We start from the raw sequence: 17,596 nt of genomic DNA, 5'->3' as shown, positions 1-17,596 counted from the left end.
TGGCAGATATTATCAAGAATTAGGTTTCGTAGTTAACCACATATTCTGTATTTAGAATTAAGGAGAAGTAAATTTTCATTTAAGAATTTTATAACACAAGATCTCCTTTTTCACAATTAAAATTCCAAAGAATTTTATAAATATAGTAAGCTTTATATGACATAGTATGATGATTATATAAAAGGTTTATCATCATATGAGTGAGATAAGTCTCTATTATTATAAAATAGGATATGAGACTCTATTCACAATTTTAATAACTCACTCAAAACTCAAATGCTACAATTATACTTCCACACATTTGAGAAAGAAAAAAAAATAGGATACAAGCAGCGGAAATACACAAGATTTATATTTTATCATTACTGAGGATATAAGAGAAAATAGTCATAAGTTTCCATAAGTATTAAAGAATAGCAATAACATATTTAATATCCTCAATATAAGTCTCTACAATAATTTTATATCTAAAGTTATGAAACAAATAAATATATTTGTTTATGAGATATAGTTAGTTGACATGTAGAATGTAATGCCCTCCTTTTTATTTAATTATTTTTATTAAGTTAGGGTTTATTTATGTGATTTATTTTAAATATGCGATGTGTTGGTATTATATTAGGTGGCTTTATTTTATTATTTATTAGAATATGAGAATTATTAGAGTAAGTAGATTTGGAGGTTAGAATAGAAAGAAGAAAGAATTATTGGGCCTAAACAGATTTAGGAAGAGTGATTAATATTATAAATAAGGAAGCTTAGGTTAGAAAGAGTTTTACGTTAAACCGCTTTTTGGAAAAGAGGAGAACAAGAGAGAAGAGAAGAAAGAGGAGAACTCCGAGAGAGAACCCTAGGAACGAAGAACGCTGCTTTTGATTTCAGAAAAAAAAACATTCTAAGGTAAGGGTGAGACTATCTTTCACTAATATTAGGTCTGTGAATCATTAGATTACAATTAACATGATTTAGGATGAGTTTGTAAGGGGGAAGATTATTTTACTCATTGATATTTTAGCGGTTTTGGCTTCGGCCTTGCTTTGCGTTTCTTTGATGTTTTTTTTAATAAATTATTTTTGTGGTTGTCGATGACTCAAATATATTTTGAGTTGAGTTATTGGTTTAATCATGGGGTTATTTGATAGATCTTATTAAGTATGAAACTGAGATTGCGATGACAGAAGTAATTTAGGGATAATATAGAATATATAGTGATGGAGTGAATTGTTTCGTTGAATGCAACAATTGGATTTTTCTAATATAGTAGAGGTGCCAAACTTTTGTGGTGACATAGTTGGATCATTATTGTTTCGTTGAATTTACATAGTAGAATTATCAAGTTTTCTTCATTACCTCATGGAGATAGATTATTGTTATTTAGGGCTATGACCTGAAGAGGAAAAACAATCAATGTGGTCATTATATTAGGCTTGTGTATTGTGTGCCACCCGAAGATATGATTTATAGTAATAATAAGTAGAAAAATAGAGAATCAGTAGAGGATAGTTAAGAACGAGAGAAAGTATAGGTAGAATAGGTAGCTTTGTATCAATGGTTTATGTAACTGGCTAAGAGGATGACATTGGGATAATAAATTATGAACGAAGTACAAAAGTTAAATTAGGCACCCTTGATCCTAAATATTATAAAAGGAAATGGTAGTTAAATTAGAGAGCTAGGTATGGCAAGAATAAAGAAGGAACAGCGACCTATTTGTCTGTAAGCTCTTCAAAATTATTTGCACATAAAATGACAACGCAGACAAACAAAAAAGTAATGGAAGCTTGATTATTTAAATCTCTTAAGCTTAGGTTTATGAAATTGTTTTCAATCCCTTGTATTCTAACCTATTCTATTATATGACCTGATGTGAGTCATGGGCATGGCATCTATAAGCAATAATGTATGTAAATTATCATTGTAGAAATAGTCAATTAGGATATAAAATATAGCCTAGCTACCCGTCAGTAACAAAAAGAAAAAAAAAGGGGTTAGAATGAGAAACAAAAAAAAGGGGCAGATTAGGCACTTGATTTTGATAAGAATTAGAAATAAGTTATAGTTATTACGGGGAAAATTATCAAATGAGTTCGAGTACTTGAGTGTAAAATAATTGTGATGAATGAGAGAAATATTAAATTGATGATGTGAAATTGATATGTCATTTAACGATGTGTAATTGATGAGTTATTTAACAGAGTGTAATTGATGAATTATTTGACTATGTGTGATTTAAAGATGTTCTATATAAAGATGCGTTATTTAAAGATGCGTGCTTTTAAAGATGTGTTATGTAAAGAAGAGTTATTTGAAGATATTTGATTTAAAGATGTGTTATAGAAAGATGTGTGATTTAAGGATGTGTTATATTATGATGTTGATATGCTATGAATTAATATGTGTTGCATAAGTTGCTGTCGACCTTATTTAAGATGTAAAAGTCGGTCTAAGTTGTTATGATTTTAGAAGTTGTCCATTTTAATGGAATTGTATAAGATGTTCACGTTGTTGTCCAAGTTGCATTTAGAGTTGTGTTGTTGCATAGTCAGCGATGGGGGCTTAATGCCTGACAGGTCCTTTATGACCTTAGCGATGGGGGCTTAATGCCTGACAGGTCCAAATATGACCTTAGCGAAGGGGGCTTAATGCCCTGGTGGTACCACATGCATATTGAAGTTATCTAAGTTGTTGTTGAAGTTGTCTAAGTTGTTGTTGAAGTTGTCTAAGATGATTTGAGAAGTAGAAGTTGCATAGTCGAGTCGAGTTGTTAAGAGGTTAAGATGTCGAGTTGTTAAGAGGTTAAGATGTCGAGTTGTTAAGAGGTTAAGATGTTGAGTTGTTAAGATTGATTTATAAGTTGAATACGAAGTTGATGTTGATGATTGATTATGAAGCTGACCATGAATTTGATTATGAAGTTGTTATGATAATGCTATGTTTGATAATGCTATGATGTTTATGATTAATATTTGACGATATGTGATGATGTTGTGATTAATATATGTGATGATGTTTGTGATTATTATTTGATGATGTATGATGATGTTTATGACTAGTAACTGATGTTATATGATGATATATGATACTATGATTAAGGTGATATAAGATGAAGTATATGACTAATGTAGGATATTAATGATGCTAATTAATGAAGTTTAAAGTTGTTAAATGTAATTTATGATTTATGAGCTTAATATTATTGTTTGAGAAATCTCACCCCTTCTGCTGGAAATGTTGCCCTTCGTATGGGTAACTGCAGGTACTGATGGCTTGTAGGTTGGTTGGCTCGAGTGTCTAGGTGCTCTGATACGTAACGGGATGAGACTTGACTTTACTTCTATTCCTTACGTATAGTTTATGAATTCTTTTTATGAATAAATGACGAAACAAGAATTTATGAGATTTTCTGATAACGCCCGCGTGTCAAGACTTTTATTATGTTGAACTATTTTCCGCTGCGAAGTTTCAGATTTTATGTTGAATAATTTTGAAGGATAATTATTATTATTATCTATTTTATGACTTTCAAGAAGCATGTGACATTCCGTTTGTGATTTAAATACTCTGATTTTTATGTGAAATTTTTCTGTTGGGAAAACGGGGTGTTACAATTGGTATCAGAGCAGGTCGGTCCGTCCGGCCAAGAAGATGAGTCGTTGTGTCGTGTCGTCATGTTTTCTAGTTAGTAGTTATGTTTTTATGTGATCATGTTTAACTGACTAACTTTGATTAGGTTTTTGTGTGTTGTTGATGTTTTTATTTTGATATATATGGTTTAAGATACTGAAGCAATAACTAAATTTATTTTTTCTCTTGTGCTTTGAATTTCGAGGACGAAATTCTTTTATGTTGGGGAGAGTTGTAATGCCCTCCTTTTTATTTAATTATTTTTATTAAGTTAGGGTTTATTTATGTGATTTATTTTAAATATGCGATGTGTTGGTATTATATTAGGTGGCTTTATTTTATTATTTATTAGAATATGAGAATTATTAGAGTAAGTAGATTTGGAGGTTAGAATAGAAAGAAGAAAGAATTATTGGGCCTAAACAGATTTAGGAAGAGTGATTAATATTATAAATAAGGAAGCTTAGGTTAGAAAGAGTTTTACGTTAAACCGCTTTTTGGAAAAGAGGAGAACAAGAGAGAAGAGAAGAAAGAGGAGAACTCCGAGAGAGAACCCTAGGAACGAAGAACGCTGCTTTTGATTTCAAAAAAAAACATTCTAAGGTAAGGGTGAGACTATCTTTCACTAATATTAGGTCTGTGAATCATTAGATTACAATTAACATGATTTAGGATGAGTTTGTAAGGGGGAAGATTATTTTACTCATTGATATTTTAGCGGTTTTGGCTTCGGCCTTGCTTTGCGTTTCTTTGATGTTTTTTTAATAAATTATTTTTGTGGTTGTCGATGACTCAAATATATTTTGAGTTGAGTTATTGGTTTAATCATGGGGTTATTTGATAGATCTTATTAAGTATGAAACTGAGATTGCGATGACAGAAGTAATTTAGGGATAATATAGAATATACAGTGATGGAGTGAATTGTTTCGTTGAATGCAACAATTGGATTTTTCTAATATAGTAGAGGTGCCAAACTTTTGTGGTGACATAGTTGGATCATTATTGTTTCGTTGAATTTACATAGTAGAATTATCAAGTTTTCTTCATTACCTCATGGAGATAGATTATTGTTATTTAGGGCTATGACCTGAAGAGGAAAAACAATCAATGTGGTCATTATATTAGGCTTGTGTATTGTGTGCCACCCAAAGATATGATTTATAGTAATAATAAGTAGAAAAATAGAGAATCAGTAGAGGATAGTTAAGAACGAGAGAAAGTATAGGTAGAATAGGTAGCTTTGTATCAATGGTTTATGTAACTGGCTAAGAGGATGACATTGGGATAATAAATTATGAACGAAGTACAAAAGTTAAATTAGGCACCCTTGATCCTAAATATTATAAAAGGAAATGGTAGTTAAATTAGAGAGCTAGGTATGGCAAGAATAAAGAAGGAACAGCGACCTATTTGTCTGTAAGCTCTTCAAAATTATTTGCACATAAAATGACAACGCAGACAAACAAAAAAGTAATGGAAGCTTGATTATTTAAATCTCTTAAGCTTAGGTTTATGAAATTGTTTTCAATCCCTTGTATTCTAACCTATTCTATTATATGACCTGATGTGAGTCATGGGCATGGCATCTATAAGCAATAATGTATGTAAATTATCATTGTAGAAATAGTCAATTAGGATATAAAATATAGCCTAGCTACCCGTCAGTAACAAAAAGAAAAAAAAAGGGGTTAGAATGAGAAACAAAAAAAAGGGCAGATTAGGCACTTGATTTTGATAAGAATTAGAAATAAGTTATAGTTATTACGGGGAAAATTATCAAATGAGTTCGAGTACTTGAGTGTAAAATAATTGTGATGAATGAGAGAAATATTAAATTGATGATGTGAAATTGATATGTCATTTAACGATGTGTAATTGATGAGTTATTTAACAGAGTGTAATTGATGAATTATTTGACTATGTGTGATTTAAAGATGTTCTATATAAAGATGCGTTATTTAAAGATGCGTGCTTTTAAAGATGTGTTATGTAAAGAAGAGTTATTTGAAGATATTTGATTTAAAGATGTGTTATAGAAAGATGTGTGATTTAAGGATGTGTTATATTATGATGTTGATATGCTATGAATTAATATGTGTTGCATAAGTTGCTGTCGACCTTATTTAAGATGTAAAAGTCGGTCTAAGTTGTTATGATTTTAGAAGTTGTCCATTTTAATGGAATTGTATAAGATGTTCACGTTGTTGTCCAAGTTGCATTTAGAGTTGTGTTGTTGCATAGTCAGCGATGGGGGCTTAATGCCTGACAGGTCCTTTATGACCTTAGCGATGGGGGCTTAATGCCTGACAGGTCCTTTATGACCTTAGCGATGGGGGCTTAATGCCTGACAGGTCCAAATATGACCTTAGCGAAGGGGGCTTAATGCCCTGGTGGTACCACATGCATATTGAAGTTATCTAAGTTGTTGTTGAAGTTGTCTAAGATGATTTGAGAAGTAGAAGTTGCATAGTCGAGTCGAGTTGTTAAGAGGTTAAGATGTCGAGTTGTTAAGAGGTTAAGATGTCGAGTTGTTAAGAGGTTAAGATGTTGAGTTGTTAAGATTGATTTATAAGTTGAATACGAAGTTGATGTTGATGATTGATTATGAAGCTGACCATGAATTTGATTATGAAGTTGTTATGATAATGCTATGTTTGATAATGCTATGATGTTTATGATTAATATTTGACGATATGTGATGATGTTGTGATTAATATATGTGATGATGTTTGTGATTATTATTTGATGATGTATGATGATGTTTATGACTAGTAACTGATGTTATATGATGATATATGATACTATGATTAAGGTGATATAAGATGAAGTATATGACTAATGTAGGATATTAATGATGCTAGTTAATGAAGTTTAAAGTTGTTAAATGTAATTTATGATTTATGAGCTTAATATTATTGTTTGAGAAATCTCACCCCTTCTGCTGGAAATGTTGCCCTTCGTATGGGTAACTGCAGGTACTGATGGCTTGTAGGTTGGTTGGCTCGAGTGTCTAGGTGCTCTGATACGTAACGGGATGAGACTTGACTTTACTTCTATTCCTTACGTATAGTTTATGAATTCTTTTTATGAATAAATGACGAAACAAGAATTTATGAGATTTTCTGATAACGCCCGCGTGTCAAGACTTTTATTATGTTGAACTATTTTCCGCTACGAAGTTTCAGATTTTATGTTGAATAATTTTGAAGGATAATTATTATTATTATCTATTTTATGACTTTCAAGAAGCATGTGACATTCCGTTTGTGATTTAAATACTCTGATTTTTATGTGAAATTTTTCTGTTGGGAAAACGGGGTGTTACATTGAATTTTTCTCACTTGTTGAAGAATGATATTTTCTCCACTTGGTGGAGAATGATAGTTAAACTATCTTACCCACAAAAGGATGATTATGTTAAGTAATGTCATACCGATAAGGTATGTTCATCACGTTACACAATACATAGCAATGATTCTCCCACTTGATAGAGAATAGACAATGATAGTTGAATTAAAAAGTTTAAAAGATATTTTAAATAAAATATTCAACTATTTCTCTATCACAAAATGATATATTAAGTAACGTCACATCGATAGGGTATGTTCGTCACTCACATAACAAAGGGATAGTAACAATCCAAAATATTTATATATATAAAAAATCATAGTTAGGTAGAAATTTAATTCAAAATATAATAATATTGGATTGTAAAATTTATACAATTTTCTACATGTCTTAGGTACATTGAATAATAACAATTATATTAATAACAACACACCGATAAGGTATGACTGTTACCAACATAATGCTAATCTAGTTAACAAAATTCGCATAATTGTACCCACGATAGGTGAGATTACAATTATACAAATAAATAATTTTTATGCTTAAGAGAATATGATACAATAATATCATGCATAAACAATTGTACTTAATTTACTCAACTTCGGTCATATTCAAATGATAGAAAAATGTGCTTAATATTATTTTAAATTAGCACATCATAAATATGACTTTAGAATTTCTTTTATATGAAGTAGTATAATAACAAAAGCTATTATTTGGAATACAAGTGTGTCAAATAGTTTTCTAATTTATCCAGAACAAAACTCTTAGAATAAATTTTTTCAATACTTCCACTATAAATTAGAAAGAACATAAATACAAAATGGAGCATTATAGTAAGAAAATAGTATATAACAACAGAGTTCTGTTTAGAATATTCTGGAAAAAGGATTTCATTTCTATATAGGATATCATAATTGCACAACAAAAGAGAAGAAGAACTAAATTTCTTCATATGTGCAATAATAAGCAATAAGTCACAAAAGGATAAAATAATTAAATAACAACGACTTACCTCGCAGAGTGTGACATTCATCCTTATACTTAGAGCCAATGACCTTTGATGACTTAAAGAGAATATCTTATAATATAGTCATCTCAAAATATTCATCAATAGAGAATAAGCAATTATAAATAAGCATATGTGAGACTCTAATTATAAATCAATATGATTTATATAAGAATTCAGATGTAAGGATGGTACATATTTTAAAATCCGGCCCTCAAAATCCAAAATTCCATCGTTTAGACCCTTTTTTTCATGGTGCTAATGCAGTTCGGATGACGTAATCTAAACTGCATCAACACCAATTCTGAACATGTTTGTAACATGTATAGTCATTTTAAGGACAAATATTAATCTTCCTAACTCTCATCCTTGTGTTTTTATGATTTTATTTGACATGGATAAACCTTTTTTTGGTTGTTTTTAAAAGCAAAATTCAAAATTGCTGAAATAGAAGAGATTATGATTGCTGATTATACATAAGCATAATTTGAATTATGAAATCCGAACTCGTTCAAATTATGAAATCCGAAATGCAAAGGACATTTTTGGAAATTTCACAGGATGAGTGAGAGTGCATAGGGTGGGAAAAATAATAGTAAAAAAAATCTAGTCTAGAAAAGAAGAAGGAAGGTTTTGGTCCAGGCCCAGCCCCAGCCCATAGTTGTGACGTGTAGTACAAGTTACAAGCAGTGACCGACCAGGATGATATGATGTAGTATTTTTTTTTTTTTTTTTGAAGAGATATGATGTAGTATAAATAAAGCAGATTCACTCATTAAAAATAAACACAAACATCATACATACACTAATCTAATTCATCGAAATCATGGGACACGGTACATTCATTCATTCAATCATCTTTCATTCTATTCCCAATCAATTCATCAAGATTAACAAACAAAATCTAAAATTTCAATTTCATATTTGCAGGTGCTGAAAAAGGAAGACCCTTCAAAAAGTTCAAAGCCGCTGCTAAATTCGTTAGTTTCATAATCTATAATCGATTTCTCTTCACTTCTTAATTCATTTTCGCGTTTCTCATATTATTTTCCACAGGAAGATGATGATACTTATGGCGCCGATGATGCTTACGATGACGACGGTAATCTTAATCCTTATTTATTAATTTTGTTACTTCTGCAGCAATTTAACCTTATTTTATACTTTTTTTTTCGGCTACCCTAATTTCCATGTAAGCTTGGTTACATATACCTGAATTATTGATAGGATTACCGAATTTTCTTTTATAATATTTTCAGATTTCATACATTTTATGAAATGTTTTATTTTGTCTACTATGATTATCACGTGTTATTTTTTCACCGTTACCTATTATATATTGCATTTTATTATTCGTATGTCAATCCCTTTACAATAAACCCGAGCGGAGCACGGGTCAAAAATCTAGTTTTCAATTAATTATCTCATTAGATTAGGGTTAGATTATTGCGTTTTTATTTGGGGATTAAGTGTTTTTGTGTTATGTTAATCAGAAGGAATTTTCAATTAATTATCTCATTAGATTAGGGTTAGATTATTGCGTTTTTTATTTGGGGATTAAGTGTTTTTGTGTTATGTTAATCAGAAGGAAAAACAAAGGATTTTAGCAAATTAGAGTTGAAACCGGATCACACAAATCGTCCTCTTTGGGCTTGTGACAATGGCCGCATTTTCCTTGAGACTTTCTCTCCTTTGTACAAACAAGCTTATGATTTTCTCATTGCCATCGCCGAGCCCGTTTGCAGGTACAAAAATTTGATTATTTTTATTTTGTCAGAAAGATATATCATGATTTGTGAAATTATAATGTTTGATGATGAATGATAGGCCTGAGTCGATGCACGAATACAATCTTACACCGCATTCGCTGTATGCTGCGGTTTCGATTGGTCTAGAAACTGAAACAATTATAGCAGTTTTGAATAAGTTGTCTAAGACCAAGCTTCCTAAAGAGATGATTAGGTTTATCCATGATTCTACTGCAAATTATGGGAAAGTCAAACTCGTTCTTAAGAAGAATCGTTACTATGTGGAATCTCCATTTCCAGAGGTGTGTAAATCATGTGAATATATAATTATCCTTCTTACTACTTTTACCAATCATTGCTGGTAAGATTTCATGTGGTTTTTGTAACAAATTTTGCAGGTATTGAAGACATTGCTCAGGGATGATGCTATATCGCGAGCAAGGATCACTTCTGAGGTTAGTGATCACATCCTTTGTTTGTGGGGTATTATTTAACATGTCTAAATAGCTTAGGTCGACCGCCTGTCTCTATACCCATGGTGATGAGCGGCTTCAGCGTATGATCCTTGTTTATTCTTGGCGGGTTTGCCGTGCTACCTCTCTGTAATTTAAATGTGATATTTTTTTCTTTCGAAAACATCCCTCCTCACCCATCACTATTGGGCCTGTTTCGTGTATAATATGGTTTGGTGACCTGATGGATAGGTTTTCGTACTATCTTTGAATTTGTGTTAGATGTCATTCAATCCTACGAGACCAGCCTGTAAGAGTGGGTTAGACCCAATCCAAAAACCTAAGAGATTCCATGTTGTATTCGACTGGTTTCTCGTAGGTTTTTTCCTTTACCACCAACTTTTTTAGTGTGGTTGTGAATAGTATTTGCTTACACTACCTTGAATATTGTAGTCGGTCTTGCAGTTTATACACCCTCTTGGGATTCCATCCCCTATACAATTGTAGTTTAGAATCCCTGTTGCTGTTTTTGTTTAGGGCACTCATGGAGATGGATTTACAATCAGCAAAGCACTAGGTGAGATTGAAGGCACTCATGACGAGTTGCTAAATCAAGCAGAAGTAGCGGCTGCTGCAGAAGAGAAAGAAGCTCATGCATTTGAAATTGATCCTTCTCAGGTAATCTAGATTTGAGATTTTGGATTTTTTTTTGCAGGATATTTCACTGGAATGCCATTAATCTCTTTGTTTTCCATTTAGTCGTATTATTATTATAAAGGCATAGACCACAATATTAAATCAACGATCCATCATCTGTCATGAGAAAAATGATGTTTGATTGGGTCGTTCATGTCTCAGGAAAAGAAAATGGAAGAATCCAATGTATTGCATTTTAGAAAACAGATTTGAATAAATAGACTATGTAATGATGCATTCTTGTCTGGGATGAAGATCTATTGTTATTCCATGTGCTTTTTAAATGCAGATTGACAGGTTTGATTATTTAGAACACTTCTAAGATACATCCCTGTTTCAACTGTCATCTATGATATGTCACCAAAATGATAGCAATTCCTCTTCCCTTTTTTAAGAAAATAAATTCAGCAGTGCATAATGGATTGTATTGTAGAATTACCGAGTAACAGGAAAAACTACATCAGGGGGGTTCTTTAACTTAATTTAAAGTTTCAAACAAGACCTTTGTTTACTTTTTTCGCGTCAAACTAGTCTTTTTTAATCTTTAAAAATGTTTACACGCTTGATCCTACTTTCATTCTTAGTCCACTTTTGCTACCAATTTGTGAACATGATCATTGAATAATAGACGACGAAGAATGTTTCATCACTCAGCACCAAAATTAGACTCTTGTTGGCAACAATGAGATCACAATCTTAAATAAAACTAAATATGATGTTGTTGATATTGATGAGTTACACATTGTAATGGTCATTATGATGTAATTTAGATGTTATCTTGATGAATTGAAGATGTGTTTATCTTTTTAAATGGTTAAATAAGAGTTCTGGTGACATTCCTAGATGAAAAATGAAGTTTGGTCCAACATTGTTGACATTTTTTAACACAAAAGACCAACTTGACACTGAAAAAGGATAAACGACCTTTTTGAAACTTTAAACAAAGTTAAAGGATTTCTGGTGTAGTTTTGCCTTAATAATATAGGGCCAAAACATTCCTTGAGTTTCACGACAATAAGCTTCTAAGAAGATTAAATTTATGTTGTGGGAAAATCTAACAAGAGTTTCAAAGAGTAGACCAGATTGTTATCAGAAATCACACTAGAGTAGTTGGAATTGTTTTATATCAAACTTCTTTATTAAAAGTTGTGATTTGTGTACAGGTTGAAAATGTAAAGCAACGTTGTTTGCCAAATGCCTTAAATTATCCCATGTTGGAGGAGTATGACTTCAGAAATGATACAGTAAGTAATGCTTTGGGGATATTAACTTTTCGTGTAGATTTTTTCTTGCAATTTTACCATTCATTGAAATTATTTTATTTACAATTTTATCATTCTTTATCAAATTAAATGACTGATTTTTTGTTTTAAAAATATCTATACCTATTTATAGTTTTTTTTTTTTTTTTTTGAAAAAGCAAATATATATATAAAGTTGATCCCAGTAGTTTTTTTTCTTTCAATTGTATTCATTTAAACTATTTTATTTTCAATTTTATTCTTATTTACCCAATCAAATAGCATTTTAAAAAATAATAAGTAAATTTAAGGATGTTATTATCTTCCAAATTTATGGTAATGGAGTTTTAACTATTTCTCTGTTACTCTTTTTTTTTTTTTTTGTTGCTACAGGTGAACCCAGACCTCGAGATGGAACTAAAGCCCCAAGCACAACCACGGCCATATCAAGAAAAGAGCCTTAGTAAAATGTTTGGAAATGGTATGGCTGGCAGCTTTTGCAAGGGCATGTGTCACCGGCATTGCATTCTTACCTTGTTAAATTTGGAGAACCCGGCAAATTTTATTTTAAATTGATTGGATTTACTTCTTGTGTTTCAACTCCCATGTCAGTATTGTTCCAACAAAAAAAATTCCTCTTAATTTGTTGCTGTTATAACTTTAGAACTTTATGTGCTAGTACTGCAAGTTGTCTAAAATATTATGTTACCGGGGTTTGGATTAGCATAACTTAGTGCCGGTATAGTGAAGCTTTAAGCATTTCTTAATTACTTAAACAACAGTGGTGTATGTAAAAGCACATTGAAACATATATTACTTATTCTAAGTGCAATTTTATCATCTGCCCCTTCAGGTAGAGCAAGATCCGGTATCATAGTTCTACCTTGTGGTGCCGGAAAGTCCCTAGTTGGTGTTTCAGCAGCTTCCCGGATAAAAAAGAGCTGTCTTTGTTTGGCAACAAATGCTGTCTCTGTGGATCAGTGGGCTTTTCAGTTTAAACTATGGTCAACTATCCGAGATGAACAAATATGTCGTTTCACATCTGACAGCAAAGAGAGATTCCGTGGTAACGCTGGAGTTGTTGTGACAACATATAATATGGTTGCTTTTGGGGGTAAACGGTCTGAAGAATCTGAAAAGATCATTGAAGAAATAAGAAACAGAGAATGGGGATTGCTGCTTATGGACGAGGTAATTGTTTAGATTTATGGTAAAATTTATATCCTTCTTGCCTGAAATCTTCTTTCTGTTCTTATGAGTCGTACATGGCATGATAAACAGGTGCATGTGGTTCCTGCCCATATGTTTCGAAAAGTCATTAGCATCACTAAATCTCACTGCAAACTTGGGCTCACAGGTATGCCGTTATGCACTGGTTTAATAACATCTTGACAATGACCAAAGCCTCTTTGCTGAGTGAAATAATTGTTAAATTTGCAGCTACACTTGTGAGAGAGGATGAACGTATTACAGATCTGAACTTCCTAATTGGTCCCAAACTGTATGAGGCAAATTGGTTGGATCTTGTAAAAGGTGGATTTATTGCAAATGTACAGTGTGCTGAAGTATGGTGTCCAATGACAAAAGAATTTTTCGCTGAGTATCTAAAGAAAGAGAACTCCAAGAAGAGACAGGTGAAGCCTCTGGGAACTATGTAAATCTTTAGTTAAAATTATAAGGAGCAATTGTGGAATTTTGTCATTATTTTGCATGATAGATTACAGTTTCTGTTTAGGTTGTCTTGATCATTAAAAGAACTGAAATATCATTTTGAAAATTATTAATTGGTTGAAAAAATTTCCAAGTTCACTTGCTTGCTTGAATTCACTCATCTTCATTGATGATCTTCACACATGCGCAAGGCTCTTTATGTGATGAGATGATCTTTACTTGCTTGATTTCACTCATCTTAATTGTTGATCATTACATGTGCAGGCCCTTTATGTGATGAATCCAAATAAATTCCGAGCATGCGAGTTTCTCATAAATTACCATGAAAGGGAACGTGGTGATAAAATTATAGTGTTTGCTGATAATCTTTTTGCTCTCACCGAGTATGCCATGAAACTCCGCAAACCAATGATATATGGTGCTACAAGGTGCTGTGGACATAAACTGACGTCTTTTGAAGCTGTGTTTTGGGGTTTTCTGTTTTGCATTTTAAGTTCTGATATGCCTTATTTGCAGCCATGTTGAGAGGACAAAAATTCTACAAGAATTCAAAACCAGCAAAGACGTGAATACTGTTTTTCTTTCCAAGGTATCTGTTCCTGTTTTCTTTAGTTTTATTTTGAGGCTTATTTGCTTTACTTTTCAATTTTTCATGAATATGTTAAAGCACATACTGGTCTAGCATTTTGTTGAGGATAGATTATTTAAGTTAAAATGGGTATATCCTTACGAGTTTCATTAGGTTAGCTAATATTTTGTAATGTGTAGTATTTTTTATAGCTGTCTGCCTTAGTACTTCTTGTTAATACTATTGATATTGTGGGCTATGCCATGTTAACATCTTATTATCATAATAAAGAATGTAACAATCAATATCTGATTCCTTGCATCGTTTCTTTTATTCTCAGGTTGGTGACAACTCGATCGATATTCCTGAAGCAAATGTGATTATTCAGATCTCTTCACATGCTGGTTCAAGGCGTCAAGAAGCACAGCGTCTGGGTCGTATTCTTAGGGCAAAGGTCAGTTTCTAAAGTCTTCTCTATGTGTTATTATTATATCCCTGTTGTATGTTACGCTAACTTATTTTTATTTTATTAATTCTGAATTTATTGGTATTCACCATACCCATCCTACAAATTGAATTCTAAATTTCATTTGTTTGTTGTGGAAAGTGGGAAGTTCTGCTGCATGATATTTATGTTGTCTACTTGTCTGTCAATAATGCCTTTTGCCAGTGGGCACTCGCTGATTCAAATTCATGAATTAAATGGCAGGGAAAGCTTCAGGATAGGATGGCTGGTGGCAAAGAGGAGTATAATGCATTTTTTTATTCCCTTGTGTCGACCGATACCCAGGTATACATTTATTCCATGTCATGCCATATATTATTGATTATTGGATCATGTTGTCACTTGAAAATACTACTTAAACTAGCATTCAAGGAGTTTATGGTGTAATGCATTGTGCTGCTTTTGTTTAAAGGAGATGTATTACTCAACCAAGAGGCAGCAATTTTTAATTGATCAGGGTTACAGCTTTAAGGTATTTTCTTTCAATTTTCGGCTCACTCCCTATTGCACTTGTGGTAATTTGCCTCAAGATTCACATGAATTTGTACATTTACTTTACTGGACCTGAAGTTGTCAATGTGTTATCTTGGGGAAAGAATGATTATTTGGGTGCGTTTGTTTTAATCATTTTAGAGAAAAAAGCACTTTTGTCATTTTTTTAGTGTTTGTTCAGGACTTTTAGAAATCATTTTATTAAAAAAAATCTATTTTGACTCTAAAATGAAAAGCTATGAGGAGTAGCTTTTCCCAAAATCTATTTTTTTGAAATACAAGGAGGTAACACATGAACTAGTTAAAAATCATTTAAAAAAAGCACTTTTTTTGGGTAGTAAACAAACACAATAGCTTTGGATACACATGAACCAGTTAAAAATCATTAAAAAAAAAACACTTTTTTTGGGTAGTAAACAAACACAAATAGCTTCGGTTTTTTTTAATTTTAAAATCTCTAACAAAAATCTCTAGATTTTTCTAACACAAAATCTATTTATTTTTAAGCTAAAACAAACGCACCCTTTGTGTAATTTAAATTGTTGGACTACTCCTAGTGAAACAATTTCAATTAGTTATTGGTCTGCTGTGATGCCATAACCTACTTAAAAGAAGTTCCCTTCTTGAAATAACAAAGCAAGTTGTAACTTGTAAGCACCTGTGAATGAGTACAAGCTTTTATTTGGTACTATAACCAAGTTGCTTGTTTGTTCGAATGAAGTACTCTAGGAAGACATTAGGTTTGTTGAAGGAAATGGAAGAAAGAGAAAGGAGCTAGCTAATGTATTTGTGTTCGCCAAATGAGATTGTAGGCTTAAATGGGTAGGTAGCATATCAGCTGTCCAAGACCATGTTGTGAGGAATTCATGTTAGGAAAAATAAGAAGAGAAATGGAAAGAATGCTGATGCGGCAGAGAGAAAGGGGTAGATTATCTGTATACTGAATTATGCTATATTGAGAATTTGAGACTGAGGGAGAGTGGGAGGGGGTATCTTGGTAATATCATTTTGGTGTTGGTTATGGGCAGAGAACATTGTTCTCTGTAGGAGCTCAGCTCTGAACAATTTGCTATTCAATCTTCATCCTTCTGTAGTTTGCTTTTACTCGGAAATTATATATATACTCCTTGTTTTTCCATCACTGATCTAATTTCTCTTTTAATTGGTACTGTGTCAATCCCGTGCCAAGTATTGCATGAAGACAACTTATTTTTTGTGCTCAATTGTTTAAAAAACCTGCTCGAACTGTGGTCCCAATGCCATGCTTGAGAATTTGAAATGTTTGTTGGCCGCCAAAACTATCTTGCCAAGGTCTCAATCTATATATGCTTATTGTTTTTTTTTTTTATTTATTTAACAGGTAATTACAAGCTTGCCTCCATCTGATGAAGGATCTCACTTGCACTATCATCATCTCGATGATCAACTGGCACTACTCGGAAAGGTTTCCATCTGTATCCCTGTTGAATTGGAATTGAGTTGTTGATTGAGAACTAACTGGCGTTTACCTATCAGGTATTTGAATGCTGGTGATGATGCGGTTGGATTAGAGCAACTAGAAGATGATGCAGATAAAATAGCTCTTAAAAGTGCTCGTCGTTCTCAAGGATCGATGAGTGCAATGTCAGGTGCAAAAGGGATGGTTTATATGGAGTACAGATGCGATATCCTCTTTATTTGCATGATATGATAACGCCTGCCTTGTGCTAGTACATCTCAAGTTGCTAGGTTTCCTTTTTGAGTTCTTAATTAAGAACTTGATGTGTTAACTAATACAAACTATTAAATTCTTTGATGCTAATTGGTTTCTTCCCTATGCAGTACTGGGCATAACAAAGGCCAACAGATCAAGAGCAAAGCCGAAAGATCCAGCAAAGAGACACCACTTATTTAGAAAACGATTTGGCTCAACATAAACCCTCATGTGATTAAAAAGGAACCATGCAGTGGCGTCTGTGTAATACTGTATCTGTATGACAATAATCAAGAATGCAGGACTGAAATTAAAATCTTACACAACCTCAACATAAGTTACATATTTACATTAACTTATGGATTGTATCAGTCTTATACTCAAATATATCCTGGTGACCACACCACACATGGTTGATGTTTGGATTTGTTTTTGTTTTTCATATTTTAGTCAAGTTCTATTGCTAATATCAAAGATATAAGACATTTTAGTTTCATGTAGTACCACGAATATACAGTACAAGAGAAAGATTATTATGATGGTGCAA

The 17,596-nt window shown here is 32.3% G+C and overlaps 1 protein-coding gene across 7 annotated transcripts; it reads left to right on the top strand.

The window, feature by feature from the left end:
- Window positions 1-8,766: 8,766 nt before the first annotated feature.
- On the top strand, window positions 8,767-17,596 carry LOC146927418 (general transcription and DNA repair factor IIH helicase/translocase subunit XPB1-like). 7 transcript variants are annotated; one of them, XM_085700695.1, is made up of 20 exons: window positions 8,767-8,819; window positions 8,914-8,963; window positions 9,040-9,085; window positions 9,572-9,728; window positions 9,811-10,033; window positions 10,130-10,186; window positions 10,721-10,861; window positions 12,043-12,123; window positions 12,514-12,601; window positions 12,974-13,311; window positions 13,402-13,477; window positions 13,561-13,754; window positions 14,056-14,219; window positions 14,308-14,380; window positions 14,700-14,813; window positions 15,069-15,149; window positions 15,277-15,336; window positions 16,717-16,800; window positions 16,872-16,984; window positions 17,178-17,596. In XM_085700695.1, the coding sequence occupies exons 1-19, from the start codon at window positions 8,810-8,812 to the stop codon at window positions 16,887-16,889; spliced, it is 2,055 nt and encodes a 684-aa protein (XP_085556821.1). In that variant the 5' UTR covers window positions 8,767-8,809; the 3' UTR covers window positions 16,890-16,984; window positions 17,178-17,596. The 7 variants fall into 7 exon arrangements, with proteins under 7 accessions (XP_085556821.1, XP_085556820.1, XP_085556819.1 ...); XM_085700694.1 differs by having other exon boundaries at window positions 9,569-9,728; XM_085700693.1 differs by having other exon boundaries at window positions 9,569-9,728; window positions 16,872-17,065.

Source organism: Medicago sativa, chromosome 4 (genome assembly GCF_051527215.1).
Source record: "Medicago sativa cultivar Bolivia chromosome 4, Bolivia_mono, whole genome shotgun sequence".
Lineage (NCBI taxonomy): Eukaryota > Viridiplantae > Streptophyta > Magnoliopsida > Fabales > Fabaceae > Medicago > Medicago sativa.
The sequence above is the reverse complement of the archived record's forward strand: the minus strand, read 5'-3'. Positions and strand labels throughout refer to the sequence as shown.